A 17,586-nucleotide genomic window follows, 5' to 3' on the forward strand; every position below is an offset into this window, starting at 1 on the left:
ACTCCACATAAATCTTTTGGAGCTGAGTGCCATCCGGCTAGCCCTGAAGGCTTTTCTGCTGTCTGTGCGGGGGAAGAGTGTCTTGATCATGTCGGACAACACACTAACCATGCATTACCTCAACAAAAAAGGGGGGGTCGAGTCGCTCCCGCTGTGCAGAGAGGCGATGCAGCTCCGGTTCTGGGCGATACAGCAAGGAATCTCTCTCTCTGCGGTTCATCTAGCCGGAGAGGAGAATGCGGCGGCGGATGCTCTGAGCAGGCAGAGCACGGTTTCCGAGTGGTAGTTGGCTCAGGAAGTCCTTCAGGAGATCTTTGCCCTTTGTGGAATCCCTCAAGTGGATCTGTTCGCGACCGGTGCCAACCGGAAGTGCGAGAAATTTTTCTCAAGGTAATTCCCTCTGAGATTGGTCATTCCCACTTCTGTACGTGTTTCCTCCGATCCCTGTCAATTCTCGGGTGCTAAAGAGGTTGCAGAGGTCGGCTCCCACATGATCCTCCTTGCTCCGATTGGGCCAGGAGAGCGTGATACCCGGACCTTCTGGAAATGTCCATCTGTCCTCCACGCCGTCTTCCCCACAGCAAGGATCTTCTCTTGCGCGTGGGTGGGGGGGTCAGGTTCTCCATACATAGGTCAAGACTCTCAAACTTCACGCTTGGTTTCTGAAAGGTTGAGATATAAGGATTGGGACCTCCTGGATGACGTGATGGAGGTGTTGCTTTAAGCCAGGCGGCCGGCAACCAAATCCCTGTACCGTTGCCGCAAGTTTTGCGACTGGTGCAGAGGAAACAATGTCGATCCTTTTCAGTTTCCCATTCCAATGGTTGGTTCTTTTTTGATTTCTTTGGCCCACAAGGGTCTTCAAGTGGGTACCATTAAAGGATACCTGACGGCGCTGTCGAATTTCAAGCGCTCGTCTGAAGAATGTTCTTATTTTAATATTCCTTTGATTTCCCAATTTCTAAAAGGGCTCACAAATGTGTCCCTGCCATCCCCTTTTCAGGTGTCGGTTTGGGATCTGAATTTAGTCTTGAAATTCCTGATGGGTGCTCAGTTTGAACCTCTGCACTCTTGTCCTTTGAGACTGTTGTCTTTCAAGACGGTTTTCTTGATTGCAGTTACATCTGCTCGCAGAGTGAGTGAATTGCAGGCACTTTCGTTTAAGCCACCCTTTACTGTGTTCCACTAGGATAGGGTTGTACTGTGGGTACGTCTGTCCTTCCTACCTCAGGTAGTGTCTGAATTTCATTTGAGCCAGAAGGTGGTACTTCCTGCTTTCTATCCTCCCCCTCATCCTGGTAAGGAAGAGTAGAGACTCCATTGGTTTGACCCTAAGAGGGCTTTGAGCTTTTATATTTCTAGGCCGTTCAGGGTCAGAGTGGACGACCAGCTTTTTGTGGGGTACACTGGACACAGATTAGGCCAGGCTGTTACCAAACAGTTCTTGTCCAGGTGGATTATCCTCACCATTACTGAATGTTACAGATTGGCGGGCAAGGACCCTCCTGAGGGGTTGAGAGCTCACTCCACCAGGGGTGTGGCTACTTCTGGAGCGGGGTGTTCCTATTAAGAACATTTGTGATGCTGCAACGTGGTCTTTCATCCACACCTTTGTCAAGCATTACTCCCTGGATACTTGCCATGGTCTAGATATAGCCTTTGGTAAAGCAGTGCTTTATTCTGCCATCTGATTGGGTATTCTAAATTCTCCTCCCTCCTCCAATCACTGATACTGCTTTGGGAGTCTGTCAAAGATGTGGAATACGTTGGAGGTCACAATCCATTCGAAGAACAAGTTACTTACCAACTGGTAACGTTCTTTCGACTGGATGTTCCACCAACAGATTCCACATCACCCTCCCAGCCTGCCCCTCTGAAGAATTTCCTGTGCGGTTGCAGCTTGCGTTCCCTCAAGGCTATGTGCAGTGAAGCAGGCATTGTGTACGGGCATGTCGCACGTTCTGGAGGGAAAAAACATGAACTGAGGCTACGGGTGCTGTGCGTCCCATTTATAACATCGGTGACGTCACCGTCGATGGAGTCCTTCGAGGGACATTGACTCGACGCAGGACGCCCTCTGCCGAAAGATTTCCGAAGCAGCACAGCTGTGGACATTACATGTCAAAGATGTGGAATACGTTGGAACATCCAGTCGAAAGAACGTTACCAGTTGGGAAGTAACTTGTTCTTTACTGTACAGTTCTTACAAGGGGTAGTATCAGAGACTTTCGAGAATGCTGGGCTTTTTGCTCCTCCCACGCGCGGCCACTTTGACCTGCAACCCCTCTCCTTGCTCTTTGTAACTTTCTTCTGGCACCTTTTCTCTTCTGTGCCTCTTTCACGCAGTTCTTTTCCATTTCACTGTGCCTCATGCACGCCTTCTTTCAATCGTGCACACTTGCACCCTCTTTTTGTCTTGCCGTACCTCTCGCACACTTCTCTTGCTTTTATCGTGCCCCTGGAACCCACTGTTCCTTTGGTTGTGCACTCTTGCACCTTCTTATCACTTTCTCGTGCTGCTCGCACTTTCTTGTTTTCACCTTTGGGTTGCTCCTACCCTCCTTTCACTTCCTCTTGCTTTTACTTCCCCTTTCAAATCTGTTGGGTTACTCGCAACCTCTTTCTTTCTCTTATATTTCTTATATTTCACTTTCCTCTTATTTCAGCGCCCCTATCGCATTTTCCTTCAAGCTTTCTTTCTGACTTTCAGCTAGTTTTCTCTCTCTTGCTTTCGGCTTTCTTTCTTTTGTGCCACTTTACACTCTTTCTGTTGCCTGTCATTTGGTTCTCTCTGTCATTTCACAGAGCGAAAAGCAAGTTACAGATTGTTAAATCTATTTTAACAATCTGTAACTTGCTTTTTTCGCTCTGTCGCAGTCGCACGCAAGATCCTGAGTTTCTCTCTCATTAACTTTCAAGAAACTCACCAGGCAGCATCGTCTTGACAGGCGGTCCCTCCAGGATATGCAAGGTTGAGGTCAGGGTCTCACAACCTGCCCCTCAGGCACCCTTGGGGGCCGGCACAGGTCTCAAGAGAATGAGCACTCCACTGAACGCCGCAAGTAGGATGCAGGCAGCCTCACTCCAGCTCCTTGGAGACACAGCTCCCTCCCCACGCTGCAGCCCCTCCTCACAGACACCGGGTCAGCGTATCTGTATGCCGTTCCCCTCCAGCCGTCAGCTTTCTGCTCCTTGGCTTCTCTGGTCCAGGTGGCATCTCCTGCTTGCTCTCTGTTTCTGACAAAAATTGGACTGGGACTGAGAAGGGACCACGGCTCGACTCGGCCACACAGCCTCCCTTCTGCTCTGCCTCCTCTGTCAGCAGTCTCCTTTTATTCACCTGTGTTGTATGAATGGGCTGCAGGTGTGTGGTCAGGCCTGGGTTTTTCTGACCTTCAATACGCCAATTAGCAGGACATGCCTGTCCTTTAGTCCTCAAAAGAGTCAAGTGGAGTCAGATGTAACTGGTCATTTTTAAATGCCTGACCCTGCCTGACTCTTATCAGTGGGACAACTTGAGGAGTTTATACAGTAGGTTTCCCTTATTTTCCCCATGCTGTTTCTATGGGTAATCCTCACTACTCTTGGCTGCCTCTTTTTCTTTCCCAGTATTAGTTGGAAATGGGGAGGAGGAGATGGAATGGGATTGGAAATATCCCATGAAGCCTGAGGAAGGGGTTTCTGATGGAAAATGGGGGGGGAATACCATGTCTTGTCCTTGGGTATTCTCCTCCCAGTCCCTCGTCACCTTTCACTCAGATCCTCCCTCGCTTGTCTACCCCCAGGGTCGGGATACAAATGCGATGGCCCTTCCCTGGCCACCTAAACTGAGCATCCCGGGGGAGTAGGTAGGAAAACACCATCAGGTTTCTCACAGTGGGTAATGTGATTGAGCAGGTGTGAGAATGGTGAAGGATTCATTTGAACATGCACAGAGCCTCTTAATGCAAGTTAGGCAGAATGTATACAAATGCAGTTATTTATTTAGGCCTTGCGCAGACTCCTATCAATTAAAAACTGCAGGTAAGTAATACACTAATGCAATTACTACTATATACACATTCACTGCTAAGAGCACTACCACTTTACTTTTAGAATACAGTAAGATCAGTTTCAGAATACTGTAGTAGGCTAGCAAAGTTAATAAAAAAGAACCAGGTAATTAACCATGAGTTAAACAACCATTAGGCTGAAAATAGAAGTTGGAAACATCATACAGAGCCTTACAAATGAAGGCACTACACCTTTTAAAAGTTTTTTTCTATCTAGAAGAGATCGGCCCTAGTGCCTTACAGTCACAGGTCCCAAATTAGTTGTCTTCAGAATCCTAGGAGTCTTTTTAAGTTCCTAAACAAGAGTTGGCAATGCCAACAGACAGTTTGTAAGTGTCTCAAAGTTAGATAACAATTGAAGAAAAGTTAATATCAGACCTTCTCCCAATCCAACCACCTTGGGGGAAACCCAGGAGAGGATACCTGACCAGACCACCACCGTTAACTATCATGCAATGGAGAGGTAGAGTAAAAGAATGTACGTCTGTTAAACCCCATGGGTGTAGGGGAGTAGGAATAGGTATGCTTACTTGCCCCATATACTCAGATTCATTCAGGCACCACCATAGAAGTTCCTGAAATCTCTGGGCCCCCTTTTCTCTTACCTTGGTTCAGTTGAAGGAAGTCCAGGGGTCTCGGGTGCAGAGGCCACTTTTGGCAATGGGTTTTGGTGTCCTGCTAGTTTGCGGTTCTGTGCTATGATGGATTGGTTCTGGCCACTGGATGCACACATCTATTCGGCTGAAGAAATGACAACCACTCGGGAGACATGCTCAGAGGACCCCAGTGCATGATGCAGGTGGTGATCAGCGATGGCCACTCCGAGGAAATGTAGGAAGTCAACCCTTTTGGCAGAAACAAATAAACTGCTCCGACTAGACCCCTCATCGAAGTGGACAGCTGCAATTGCATGAGGATGCCTATTTTTGTGTAAGTCAAGGATCTACAGAGCCCCAATCACTCTGAATGTCTGATGCAGCGAGGTAGCCTAATTTTTAGCTTGTCAGCTCGCAGCATGGTTCCAGGACTCTCTTGAAGGTTTCCCAGGGAAGGATCCTTACACAGGGGTCGTGTCTGGTTGTCCCCACCAGTCCACGGGTCGAAGCCTAGATGAAGGCCTTCAGGAGATCAGCAAGGGAGCAGTGCTTTGCCGGTGTGTTTGAAGAAAGTGATGCTGGCTGGCTTCCACAACGAGTTTCGGGTCTTCAGCAGGATGTTCCTCTTCATAGGGGTCTTGGCAGCAATGATGATCTGAAGAATGGCTGCAGGATGCAGGAGGAATCCGTCCAACCCTCTGCCATGCCCCCCCTTTATCCAGGATTTGAGCTGGAGTCACCCCCAATCCCGCCAATGGTAAGGATCTGCACCATTCAAACTGGCAAAGCAGGTTTAATGCTGGACCGCTTTTGGCTAACACGTCTGCCCAGCAACACACACACACTTTGGCATGAATTTGGACTGGGACCCAACAGTAACAGCCCCCACATCTATCCACACACACAAAGATCTCCACTTTGCCGAGGAAAGCAAAAGCGCTCCCCTGGAAAGGGCTTTCCATAAAAATAGCAATTCTGTCTCTTCGAGAGCAGGAAGGCCAAACAACAAGATGGTCAAATGGCAGGCAAAAGTCTTGTGACATAGCTCTTTTATAGTGTATGGTACTATATTTTGTATTAAGCAGTAAAATGAAAAAGTGCACGTGGCAATAAAAACAAAAATGGTAAAAAGTATCCACTGCCACCGACCTGTCTAGCACACATCAAGTTAATGACCACAAAGTTACAAATAACAAAGCTACAGGGGCATGGTGTCTCAACCGCACTTCACTGTATGCTGATGTGTGCTGGAAAATGTTTACCATGGAGAACAGAGTTCTCCTGCACCGATAGCCATAAGGACTGATCAGTGCCCTCAAAACAGATGAGTTTAGCATGACCAGTGACTTAAAAAGGCTTCACTGGCTTCCAAAAGGTTACAACAGTAGCAAAAAGTTGGGTGTCCCCTAGACGTTTATGGAGGAAAAGCAGCTAAAAGAAAATCATTCCTACCACTCATGAATTTGGAGGAAAGGGGATGGAACCTAGGAGTAAGTCCAACTTTGTCAGCGCAACGACCATAGTGAGTACGGGGATGGAACCTAGGAGTAAGTCCAACTTTGTCAGCGCAGCGACCATAGTGAGTACTGTACTGCTAATCCATGTTCTACTTTTCTCTGTACAACCCTCCCTCAATCCATCCCAGCTAATAAGGTGACAGGCTCTCCACCCAGTTCAAAGGACTGAAAGGTGGATTGTCGAGCTTGCGTATGGGGGAAGACCCTGACCTAGGATATGTGCATGCACACCGCTGCTTTTCTTTTTGAATTTTAATTCTGCGGTGCATCATGCTTCAGTCCTGTCCCTTCCCGGATGATGTCCCAAGAGTATGGAGGAAAGGGGACTATGTGCTAAGAGAACAGTAATGGCTATGCACAGTAACCTGTGCTTATTTTTACCTTGATGTTGGCCCTCGTCTATGGCCATTATAGGCTACAATTTGGCCTTGCAAAACATCCAGGACAAAGTTGTGAGACGTATCTACAACCATAAAGCTACATGATCCCCCTTCCCTTAAGCTATTCCATTGCCTCTCAATCCACTGTCGATACAAATTCAAACATCTCTGCATGGCTCACAAAGCAATACATGACCAATGTCCTGCTTACCTCATGAAGCCAATCAAGGTCTAATAGCAAGGAAGCTCTCTCAGAACATCAGACAGTGCTTTTCTCTTTATAGCAAGATTCTGTAAGAAATGCCTGGGAGTCTAATAGTTTATTTTTCCAGCATCTGACCCTTCCGTCTTTGACATAAAGACATAACTACTGTAATTTCCTACATTCAATTAATACTTTACTGTACCCTCTGCATTCTACTATCCACCTATGGTTCCTCTCCTCTCTCATCCCCTGCCCTACTCTCCCATTATACTTATTTTCTGGTTCCTGCATTCTGAATCGATCTGATTGCATGGGTGTGTAACCTGAATTTAAAAAATGTCATGGCACGCTCTAAAGTTTTTGGAATTACGATGAAACAAAATATTGAGGCACTATTTGTGGAGGAGGGGATGCTGAATAGGTAGATGGAGGTGGTGGGTTCATATGAATCAGTGAGTTGTTCATTCTATCATTTCTTTTAAGTTAAAAAAGATGAAATGGGGGCGTGGCCAAGATTGAAGTGTGAGAGGACTTGTTTTACTTGCCACTCCTGAACCTCACTATTTGTGGTGTCTGACTGAGCATTGCAGTGCAGAAATTCCAGAATTATGGAACATTAGCGGAAGGGACGGTTTCCGGGGCCTGATATCGTACCAGAATGGTGCGTGGGATGAACAGGTGGAGCAGAGTGGCTCAGCAGTGCAGACCATGGAGGAGAAAAGGTCAGAAGACAGTGCATCAAAGGCTGGGGGCTACACAAGTGAGACTGCGGGGCTGGATAGATGTACATGGATTTTCGTGTACATATGCGAAATGTATGTACATTGTGTGAGAAAACTGAAAGTGTCTCACTCACTACTCCCCGGGGATCTGTCATCCAGGTGGCCAGGACACAGCCATCACTATTGGATACAGTTCCTGGGGGTGGACCAGTGTGGGAGGTTTAACTTGGATGAGGGTTCTTCGGGGAGTGGAAGTGGGACACCGAATGTTGGTATGCAGTATCCCCTTCCTTATGACACCTTTTCCCCATCCTGCCCAGTAGGATACTTAGAAACACTACCCCCACCCTCTTTTCCAACACAAACACTTTCTCACAGCGTGAACGACAACGGACTAATACCCAAGCCGTTTACCTGACATGTCCCAACACAACGGTCAGGCAATTACTGACAACTACACACCTGACTACCCTTTCCCTTCCCCATAGGGATAAAAGGCAGACCACAAGAGCATACTATGAGCAAAGCCGAATGCATGAGGAATCAGCCATTCCAGGACGGCAGTTCAAACAGAGGAGAAAGGCAGCGAGACCTGAAAGGACATCAAGGTAGGAGTTGCCCTCACCCTTTTCAACCCAGACTAGCAAACCCTCCAATGAAAGAAACATAAGACCGGGAATCGCAGCTGGCAAATATTGTGATGGATGTCAGCGGTACATGGCACCCTCCCGCACTGATAGCCATGGCGGGGAGACGTGGTGGCCATTGTGGTACCGTCCTTGACTCCAGCGGCAAAGGAACCACCAACGAGTTCAGCACAGCCAGTGAGTCGGAAGAACCTGATAGTCAACCGTACTGTGTTAGGCTCAAGGTTGCAGTGGCAACATTAAGAAGATAAATAGACGAGAGTTCTTTTGTGAACAAACTTGGTACCAGAGATGGAGTGGTCCGGTGCCACGTGTGCGCTCAGTCGAAGGTCTCTGGCTGGTACCCCTCTCCTGAACAAAGAGACTGTGTTGAACATTGTGAGTAAAGAAACTACAAGTACCAAGAGGCCATAGGAAAGGCCTGTATAAGGTGATCATACAAGGGTCAAGCCAAATTCCTTGTACAATCGAAAGTCCTTGACAAATTGCAGATGTTGGGCAGGATAGAGCCAGGCTTCATGATACAGTAGGATTTTCATTTGCAGAGAATGTAACATTGGGCTTGATAGGCTATGCACGTGATAGTCTATGCACGTGAAAATCATCTCACAAGAAAAAGCTTTCATCAGGGCTTTTAAATTGAGTTGTTTTTCCATAAACGACAAATACCGTTTTCTAGTGTTCTTTTGTGTGTCCTTTGCCAGTTTCTACATTTGACATCACAGCTGATTACCGTGTCAGAAGCAGTGCAATTGCCTAATTCTAACTTGTTTATAACGTGTCCCACCACCACTTCATATTTGCTACAAATTCCCTCAGAATGTGTTATCTAGATAGTGATAAGAAATGTTGCAACTGTCAGTGGAGTCCCCATCGATTAAAGACCCTTGGTTAAGGGTACACATCAAGGGTGTTCCTTAGCCTCCATTTTATTTTCCTTAACAGTGGAATCTTGAGTGGCAAGGATCCGATGAATATCACAGTTATAATTTTTTGGGAAAACCTCCCATACCATTAAACTATTTGCTGATGATATAATTGTATCACTCGCCCATCCCTGCTTTTCACTGGCCCATCTTCAGCAGGAGCGTACAAAGTTTGTCACACATTCATGCTTGAAAGTAAATTATTATATAAGTATTCGCTCTTGAATATAAAGGTTTTGTTGAATCCTGGTGCCTGTATGCCTGAGAGAGGCACCATATAGGCATGGGGCATATTAAGGGTTTGTTAAAAATGCCCATCCCCTTACACGCCCATCACTGTAAATGGGGACTTCACCCCAAGTCTTCAGGGCCTGGAATTCTTGCATTGGGACAATAAAGGCTGCTCCTCTTCAATGGCAAGCTTTTAAAACCTTTAAAAGTTGCAGGAGGGTCTATGACCTGAAAGAGACTGAAAGATTTAGATACAATTAGGTTCCACATTGGGTCATCAGGGTCATCAGTCCGTCTTAAAAGTTTGTATTTAGGTGACCTACGGTTTGAGAGATTATCTTCCAGTCGACTGCTGCTTCAAAAGGATTCATTTCTAGCTTAAATGCGGCACTAGCGAATACAGATATTCCCGACGAGAGAACATATGTAAACACTTGGGCATGGCCATTACCGAGGAGGAAGGAAAGGGGATTTATTGTGGTATAAAAAAGTGTTCTTTTGCACACGGGTAACTGAGACACAGATACAGGTTCTGTTGAGGTCGTATCGCACCGTGGGCAAGCTCTATGCAGCCAATGTTGATGCATCTGACTGGTGTTGGAGAAATGTTGGCAAAAAAGCCACACCCTGCTTTATATTGTATGCGGATGCCCAGTTTAGCAAACCTTCTGGTGTGAGATACAGTCCAGAATCAAATTGATGTTGGGTGTAGACATTCCAGGAAACCCAGTGTTAGGGAGAATTCTCTTATAATGCTAATTTCCCAAACCTAGCGAGTCCCCCAGCAGCTTTGCTGGATTTCTGGGGTTTGTTATTTTCTCCTGCTAAGAGTGAGACTCTTTTCCTCCCACTCTTGGGCATGATTTGAGATGTTCTTTGACTTTGTATGTGTTTATGGGCTATGGGCTATGGGCTATGGGTCTTTTACTCCAATAGGGTATTATCTCTTTTTGTATATGTGTGACACAGTACCCTCAGTGCAGTAATATAGGGGTGTCACAGTGACCCCCAAACATAGACTCCATACCCTGGGACTGACTACTGTCTCCCAGGGCATGTAAAGTCACCATTGGCTTTATTAGTCCAAATTTGTGAACAGAACTAGTACAAACCATCATATTGTGAAAGTACTGGAAGGGGTTAAGTAGATTGCCCCTGGGTCTGTTTTCAAGGGGGCACTGTGCAGTCCCCACTTGTCGAGTTTCTGGCTGGTGGCAGTGGTTATCACTCGGAATATTCCACCGGAATATTCCCTATGGGATTTTCCCATTGATTTTAAACGCACCACTTTATGGTGTAATGTTAAAGATACCGCCGGTTTATTTAATATTAAATCGCCGGTTGCGTCTTTTTGCCAGAACTTGATTCTAGAATGGCGGTTGTGTCCGTCTCTGTAACTCTGACCAAGGTTGAGCCCTTTGTTCCACTATTTTGGCGGGCTTCTCCACAGAAGCCCTCCAAATGGTGCCACTTTTTCTGGGTTCCACAGGAAGGGTGGAGGGGGGGGGAATTGGCACCCTGGACTGCGTTGCCTTAGCAACCCGAGTCGCACTCTACTCTGATTGGCCCAGTGGTGAGCCACCCGGCTCACCACTTAGCATGTGTGATTGACAGCTAGGCTGATGAATGGGGGTTTTTCTGCATAAAAGCAGGGCCTTTGGGACTGGAACTTCAGAAGTCGCCACAGGACCTAGGAATCCGAAGAGGGAAGAAGCTGAGCCATCTGCAACGACGACACCACCGGTGAAGCCCTGCTGCAACTACCTCACCACTTTCCCAACGACAAGTGAAGATCTACTGGACGAGTCTTCTTCCCCTGAGCTGGTGGGATCAACCAGTTCGCCCTTTTCGCCTTCCAAAGACGTCTCTTGGTCGAATCGCCCATGCCAAGCACCCCGGCCGGATAGCCAAGCTCACCACTTTTGACAGCGAATAAAAGAACTGCACCTTTTAATCGGGAACTCCGCGGCTGGTTTCATCCCTGTGCAGTGCAATGACTCCAAGCTTCCTCTTCACCGAGATGCTCTCTTCCCCTGGTCGGAACGACGAACTGCAAACACTGCCAGGAACAACTGCCCCCGCTGGAGCTTCCTTTCTCTTTAAGGTACTGTGTCCTGCCAGGCCTCCCTTTCTATAGATTTCTAAGGGTGACCCTTAAATCCTTGGCTTCTAAACTGAGTTGGCTCCAGGCCTTCTAACTATATCTTTTGAATCACCCCAACCTCTTTTGAACACTCTGCAAAGACGTTCAGTGCACTTTAAACCGTGTGATCCCGGGCACATTTCGCTTTGCTCCATTTAAAGTGGGCCTGGCCTATGAACTTTGGTTCTACAGTATAACCTGCCTTTCTCCCCTTGCTCTGAACTCTTAAGTGTTGGGCACTGTTTTATTCTTATGCTCTGCCTTTTTCTCTCCCTTTAACTACATTATCAGAGTGCCGTCTTGGTTAAGCGCTCACATCTGTTCTAACAAATAGTAGTGTTTTAACCCGGACTTGTCTGATAACTATTAAGGGAGGTGTGTATACTTTACCTGACTGTGTTTTAACTTGCTTTTGATTGAGAGTGCTAGTATATGTCATAAAGTGTGTTTTAAATAAATAATTATATACTTTTTATACAAAGCTCTGGTCAATGTTTGTTTGCTCTGTGTTTTGGCCTATTGTGTATACTCTGCATACTGCCCTACTCTTCTTGAGAGAGGTCTGACTGCTCAGCCACAGCTACCAGGTAAATCTGGGTGGTGCAGAGTGCTACCAATTAGGTTTACTGCTCACTCTGGCCAGAGCGCTGATCTTAACGAAACTGGGTTACTGTAACATCCTCTTCCTAGGAACATCCAAAACCAACTTAAATAAAATCCAACTATTAAAAAACAAAGCCCTTAGAGCGGTTCTAGGTATAAAGAAGTCAGAACATATATCTAGCATCAGGAGAGAAAACCACTGGCTGCCTATTGAAGCGAGAATCATCTTCAAAATACTCAGCATCGTCCATAAATGCATCACGAACAAAGCGCCTAGCTACCTCAACAACATCATCAAAAAGAAAATCCCCTGTAGGACACTGAGATCTAATAAACTGGCCCTCTTGGAAGTTCCTCAATACAAATACAGTAGAGCAGGAGCAAGTAGTTTCAAAGTCCTAGCCCCTTCGCACTGGAACACACTACCCCTTAGTATCAAAAATGAGGACTCCCTACTAAGATTAAAAAAAGCACTGAAAACCTGGTTATTTAACAAATATTAACCTAACAGAATGCTATTGGCTTACCACCCCCTTTGAATCTAAACAACTAACGTAACCCCATGGCCCTCTTGTTACTCCAGGGGTCGCCTCTAGATCTGCAACTAGTGTTCAAACAAAATATGACCTGCTTTTAACCGATTGGAATTCAGTATAAGAAATGTGATCACATGATTTATGTGCATTTTAGTTTAAATATGTTCTGTGTGATGGTAACTGTAACAGTGTATAAAAATGCTACTATTGAATTTTCGCTGTGATACCTGCGGGTCTGGGCGAGTAACAAATGTAAAAAAAAATAATACTGTGGTCTTAATCTTTTTGCATTGTTCCCCAAGGGAACTGCCCGGGATCCTGCCTAACACCCGCTCAACTTTTATCTTGAGGCACAATGTAGACCTGCTTATCCTGGAACATCGGGGACAGATCACTTAATTGTTCAGTTAATTCTGGCAGCAAAATTGGTATTTTGTTGTGTCGGAACCAGAATAGCATTTTCCCCATCGATTTATGGATAAACAAAGTTGGGCATGTTTTGGCGATGGCAAAACCCACTGCTCACGTTAGAGGAATGGCGAAAACATTTATGCTAATATGGGCTCCCTTTTTAGAATATATGAAAAGAGAATTCCCAAGTGTCATGCACAGTGAAATTAAGAGCCCTCAATATGGACGTTATGCCCACATTTATCCCTAGAATGTCACATGCAAATCTTACAATTATTTGTGTTGCGATACTGTCATGGGAGTAGGAGTGTGTGAGAAGGGGCAGAATTTTAAGGACAATTTTTTGGGGACTTATTTTTCATGCGGTCATGTGATTAATAAAAAAAATAAAACGTTTTGGGAAAAAAAAGATGTGCGTAAAATAAAACTGGCAAGGGCAGTGAGTCTTTGGGGACTGCGCAAGTCATGGATTTAAGGGAGTGATGACGTTGCCCAGTGATCGTGCTATGTTCCCTACCAGTCATACAGGAAATGAATGATAATGTTAAGTGACTTATAAACCTCATTGGTCCTCTTGATGGTCAGTAGTAATGTTGTGTTTTTATTATTTTTATTGTCACACTTGCTTTAATTGTCCAGATTTCCATATTCAGCTGCTCAGGGGATGGAATGCCGTTATGCCATCAGCTTTCATTCAACCTATCCTACCTGCACTCATCCTGACTCTTTTGTCTGCTCGAACATTGCTTTCCCTGTATATACCATGTATGTCTTGCGCCCTGCACTTACTCTGCCTCGCTCATCCTGTGTGTACTCATCGTCCACGCCCTTGTCCTGGGTGCTTCAGTTTCCTTTGTCTCTGACTATTGTCTTGTGTTTTTACTGCGTCTTCTCTTGTTCCCTTCTCTCCCTTTCCTACTTCTTTATTTCCCTGTCCCCCCCTGTTTCACCGACTACAGCAACTGCTTTTGACTCTGAGCTGGAGCGCTTCTGTGACTATGAGTCTAAAGGTTAGTGTCTTGAATGGAATTTGAGAATGACCGAGTTATTACTGCTGAGAATCGGATCACGCCTTTTATCATTCTAACACCAACTCATGTATTCTGTGGTATGTGTAGCCGCTCTCAGAAACTTAGTGACCGATATGCACCCCTCTTTAGGAAGCAAGCACCACCACATGCCGTTATGGGGAGTTGGTTCCATGCCTACAGAGATGGATATTAACATAGGGATAGAATGTCAGCGTGAGAACATTGGTGCCTTTTCCTGGTGCGCGCACACTTGAGAGAATTGGTCCTCACTACCGAAAACAAAGCAAAATACGATTGCATGGTGACCTGCCTTAATTTGAGTACCTAGATTACCAAATGTCAAAATATCACATTCTAAATTCCTGTAACAAATACCCTTTGTATTACTGAATTCAGTAGAGTGCAATGAAATCTTGAAATAGGTATGAGACAAATAAAAAAAGACATAAAATAATCTGAATGTAATACATAAATATAAATACATTTCTGGAGCCTTGTGCATCTGATTAGATAACATGCATAGTCCAACATCTAGTGGAAGTCTGAGTATTACAAGATTTGTTTTCGAAACTCAAAAACGGACGTCGACAGGGCGTTTTAGTAATACTATCCCTAGTGTGATGTGTACTGTACCCATGGTCCTTCACGCGTCCAGGCACCCCAGATTGTTTTTTTCCGCCATCGAAGTTGGTCGAAAATGCAGAGTTCTCTTCCAGGCTGATGCCTTTAATTAGTTGAAAGTTTACTTGTAGACTCTTTCTTTCCTTTATTGTTCGCTTTGCCGCACGGCCAACAGACTGCTCAACGGCTTTCGATGAACACCTCATCATCGACGACTGACTGATCGACGACCAGACACGGCCTACACGAGCCTCTTCGGCCTTGGCCCATTACAGTAGGGAGAGAGGGGGGAGGGTTCTTCATACTGACCTCTTTAGAGAATGCATATTCTGTCTTCCCCTCGCCAATCTGACCTTTAAAAAATAATGGACAAAACACCCTTTAATTGTTGCCCTACCTGCCACCGAAGATTCTTGTGGAAGGACACACACAGTGTGTGCAATTACTGTCTCCCGAGGGATCACCCTGAAAAAGTTTTCAAATCCTGTCAACTTTTTTGACCTAAAACCTTAAGGGATTGTCCGACCAAACGCTGGCCCGCTCACGCCATGCATGCCAAGGCCTTCATCGACGTGACGGAAGGCTCCAGTGAGGGCAGTATCTCGGTCATGAGTGACGCTGAAGGTGAGCAGGGTTCGTTGGAACCCCATATGCGGGCCCCCGACTCCAAGAAGCAGGCCAGTGACTCTGTGGTAGATAAGACACCCCGCGGCCAGAGCACACACAAGCACAAAGACACTAAAAACATACCCCACGGCCGACTTTCGACGATTGTGCGCGGTGTCCACAGGGAAAGTCTCAGGTTCTTCACTGTTCTCTGGGCCATCGCGTACGCTTTTGCCTCATGACAGGCCTCCGAAACCGAATGTCGGTCCGGATACCGCACACAAAAAGGCCCTCCTTTCGCGCACCGAAGAACAGGAGGCAAAAGGCATTTCGCCGTCCCCCAAGAAAACGCAAAAATTACAAGAGTTAATCAAGAAATACATCAGTGCTTCCCTGCTTAAAGCGAGGTCGTCGGAACAAAATTACAAATTTCGATGCCTTTGGCCTCGATAAACATAAATGCTGCAATTTCCCCCCTGTAGACTTTCTCTCAGGGGCTATCCACCACAAGGATCAAACTCCCTCCCAGGCCACTTCTATCATGTCAGGCTTCCCACCTTCATATGACTATACACCTGAACAGTTTAATAAAATCTTAAGGAGGATGTCAAGTTTTGTGGACTTTATGGACAGACACCCAGGCCACTGTCATCCCTTTAAATATGCCTCACAGCCAGGGGCCTCAGCATAGCAGCCCCCTGCCAAAAGGTCTCGTCTTGAGCCACAGCCTAGCACCTCTGCTCTAGGGCCCTCGACCTACCAAGACCCCTCTCAGTAGTTGTACTATGACGACGCCTTGGGGGTCACAAGACCCAGGGTCTCAAGGTGACCTTCATAGTCAAGACCAAGACCTATTTTATGACGACGATGACGACATTTGCGTAATCCAGTCGCCAGGCCATCAGGACCAGGCGGTAGCAGATTCTCCCGTTGATAACCAACTACTGTACAATGAACTGCTACTAAAGGCTGCACAACACTTTAACATCGACACTCAGGAAGCACAGGTCGACAAAGACTTTGTGGAAAACATTCTGGGGGACAAAAGGTCTGCCACCCAGTTTATTTCACTCATGCAGTTTGTACAAAGACGCATCCAGCCATCCCTATTGGTGCCTAGTCTCAAAAGGGCGGTCAACCCCAGAATAGAAAAACTATTCAGACCGGCGCCGACTGACTCACTGTATTTTAGGGGTCAGCTTAAACCAGATTTGTTAGTGGTCACCACTACCAGAAAGAGGGCAGGCACAGACAAGGAAAGCAAAAAGATATATACTTTCGGGAGAAAGGTCGCCTCCTCCTCGGCATACCAGACCAGAATCGCCAACAAAACAATGCTTCTGGCTAGTTACGGCTGCCACAAATGGGATGAACTGGAACGACAATTCAAAGCCATCCCGGAACCCCTAAAGGCTCAATTGTTGAAGACTATTACAAAAGGCAAGCAGATATCAAACTGCATCCTGAATAATAACCTTGATGCGACAGATAATGCAGGACGCACCATAGCAGAGGGTACGGTCATCAAACGATACGCCTGGCTCAGACAATTAGGGTTTAAGTTAGAAACTCAGGCACCCCTTTCAAACATGTCAGTGGTGCCTAATCTATTATTGATGGATGGTTGTTGAAGACGCCCTTAGGATTACAAAGGAGGAATACGACACTCTCAAATCTTTTGGCCAGTTGACAAACAAGCCCTATGTTCAACGGGGCTCCTCAAACTCTAGAAGGTTTCGGGGTCGGGGTGCTTAACGTTCCTCAGGCTACACTCTGGGAGGACAGTACTTGTCTTGGGGTCAATCGCAAGGTCAAGATTCCTCTTCCAATTTTCAAAGAGGAACTAAAATGGTCAGAGGAAGGGGCAAAACCTCACCTGGGAGAGGCTCCACCCCTCTCAAACAATGACTCACCATGTCAGGTCCCCTCCCATGCCACTTCACTCATGCATGGGAGGTGATAATGTCAGACAAGTGGATGTTGTCCACCGTGGCAGGTGGGTATTGTATCGAGTTGTTGCAAAAACCACCCTACCGCCTGCCAAGAAACAGGAAAATGTCAATTGAAGAGAAAGGCATACTGTTGGACGAAGTAAAGGCACTGCTGGAGAAGGACGCCATATGGCAACATTGGATATGAAAGATGCATACTTTCATATTTCAATGCTCCCTGCGCACAGAAAATATCTGCGTCTCAAGATAGCGGGAGTTCACTACCAGTTCAAAGTACTCCTCTTCAGCATCGCTTCAGTACCATGAGTATTCACAAAGGTACTTGTGGTAGTGGCAGCACACCCACACAGAAGGTCCATCCCAGAATACCCCTATCTGGACGACTGTCTAATCACCGGGAAATCTCC

At 46.2% G+C, this 17,586-nt stretch overlaps 1 protein-coding gene across 3 annotated transcripts in view; it reads left to right on the top strand.

Moving 5' to 3' along the window:
- LOC138582632 (TBC1 domain family member 9B-like) overlaps nt 1-17,586 on the top strand; it is a 1,499,720-nt gene that overhangs the window by 1,339,115 nt on the left and 143,019 nt on the right. For 2 of the 3 annotated variants that reach the window (XM_069654093.1, XM_069654091.1), the window contains exon 19: nt 13,929-13,979. The exons of the other annotated variant lie outside the window; for it this stretch is intronic. In XM_069654093.1, the coding sequence (XP_069510194.1) occupies nt 13,929-13,979 (51 nt within the window). The remainder of the gene's footprint in view (nt 1-13,928; nt 13,980-17,586) is intronic. 3 annotated transcript variants of the gene reach the window in all.

The sequence above is a fragment of the Ambystoma mexicanum genome, chromosome 3q (genome assembly GCF_040938575.1).
Source record: "Ambystoma mexicanum isolate Mex_15411 chromosome 3q, UKY_AmexF1_1, whole genome shotgun sequence".
Taxonomy (NCBI): Eukaryota; Metazoa; Chordata; class Amphibia; order Caudata; family Ambystomatidae; genus Ambystoma; species Ambystoma mexicanum.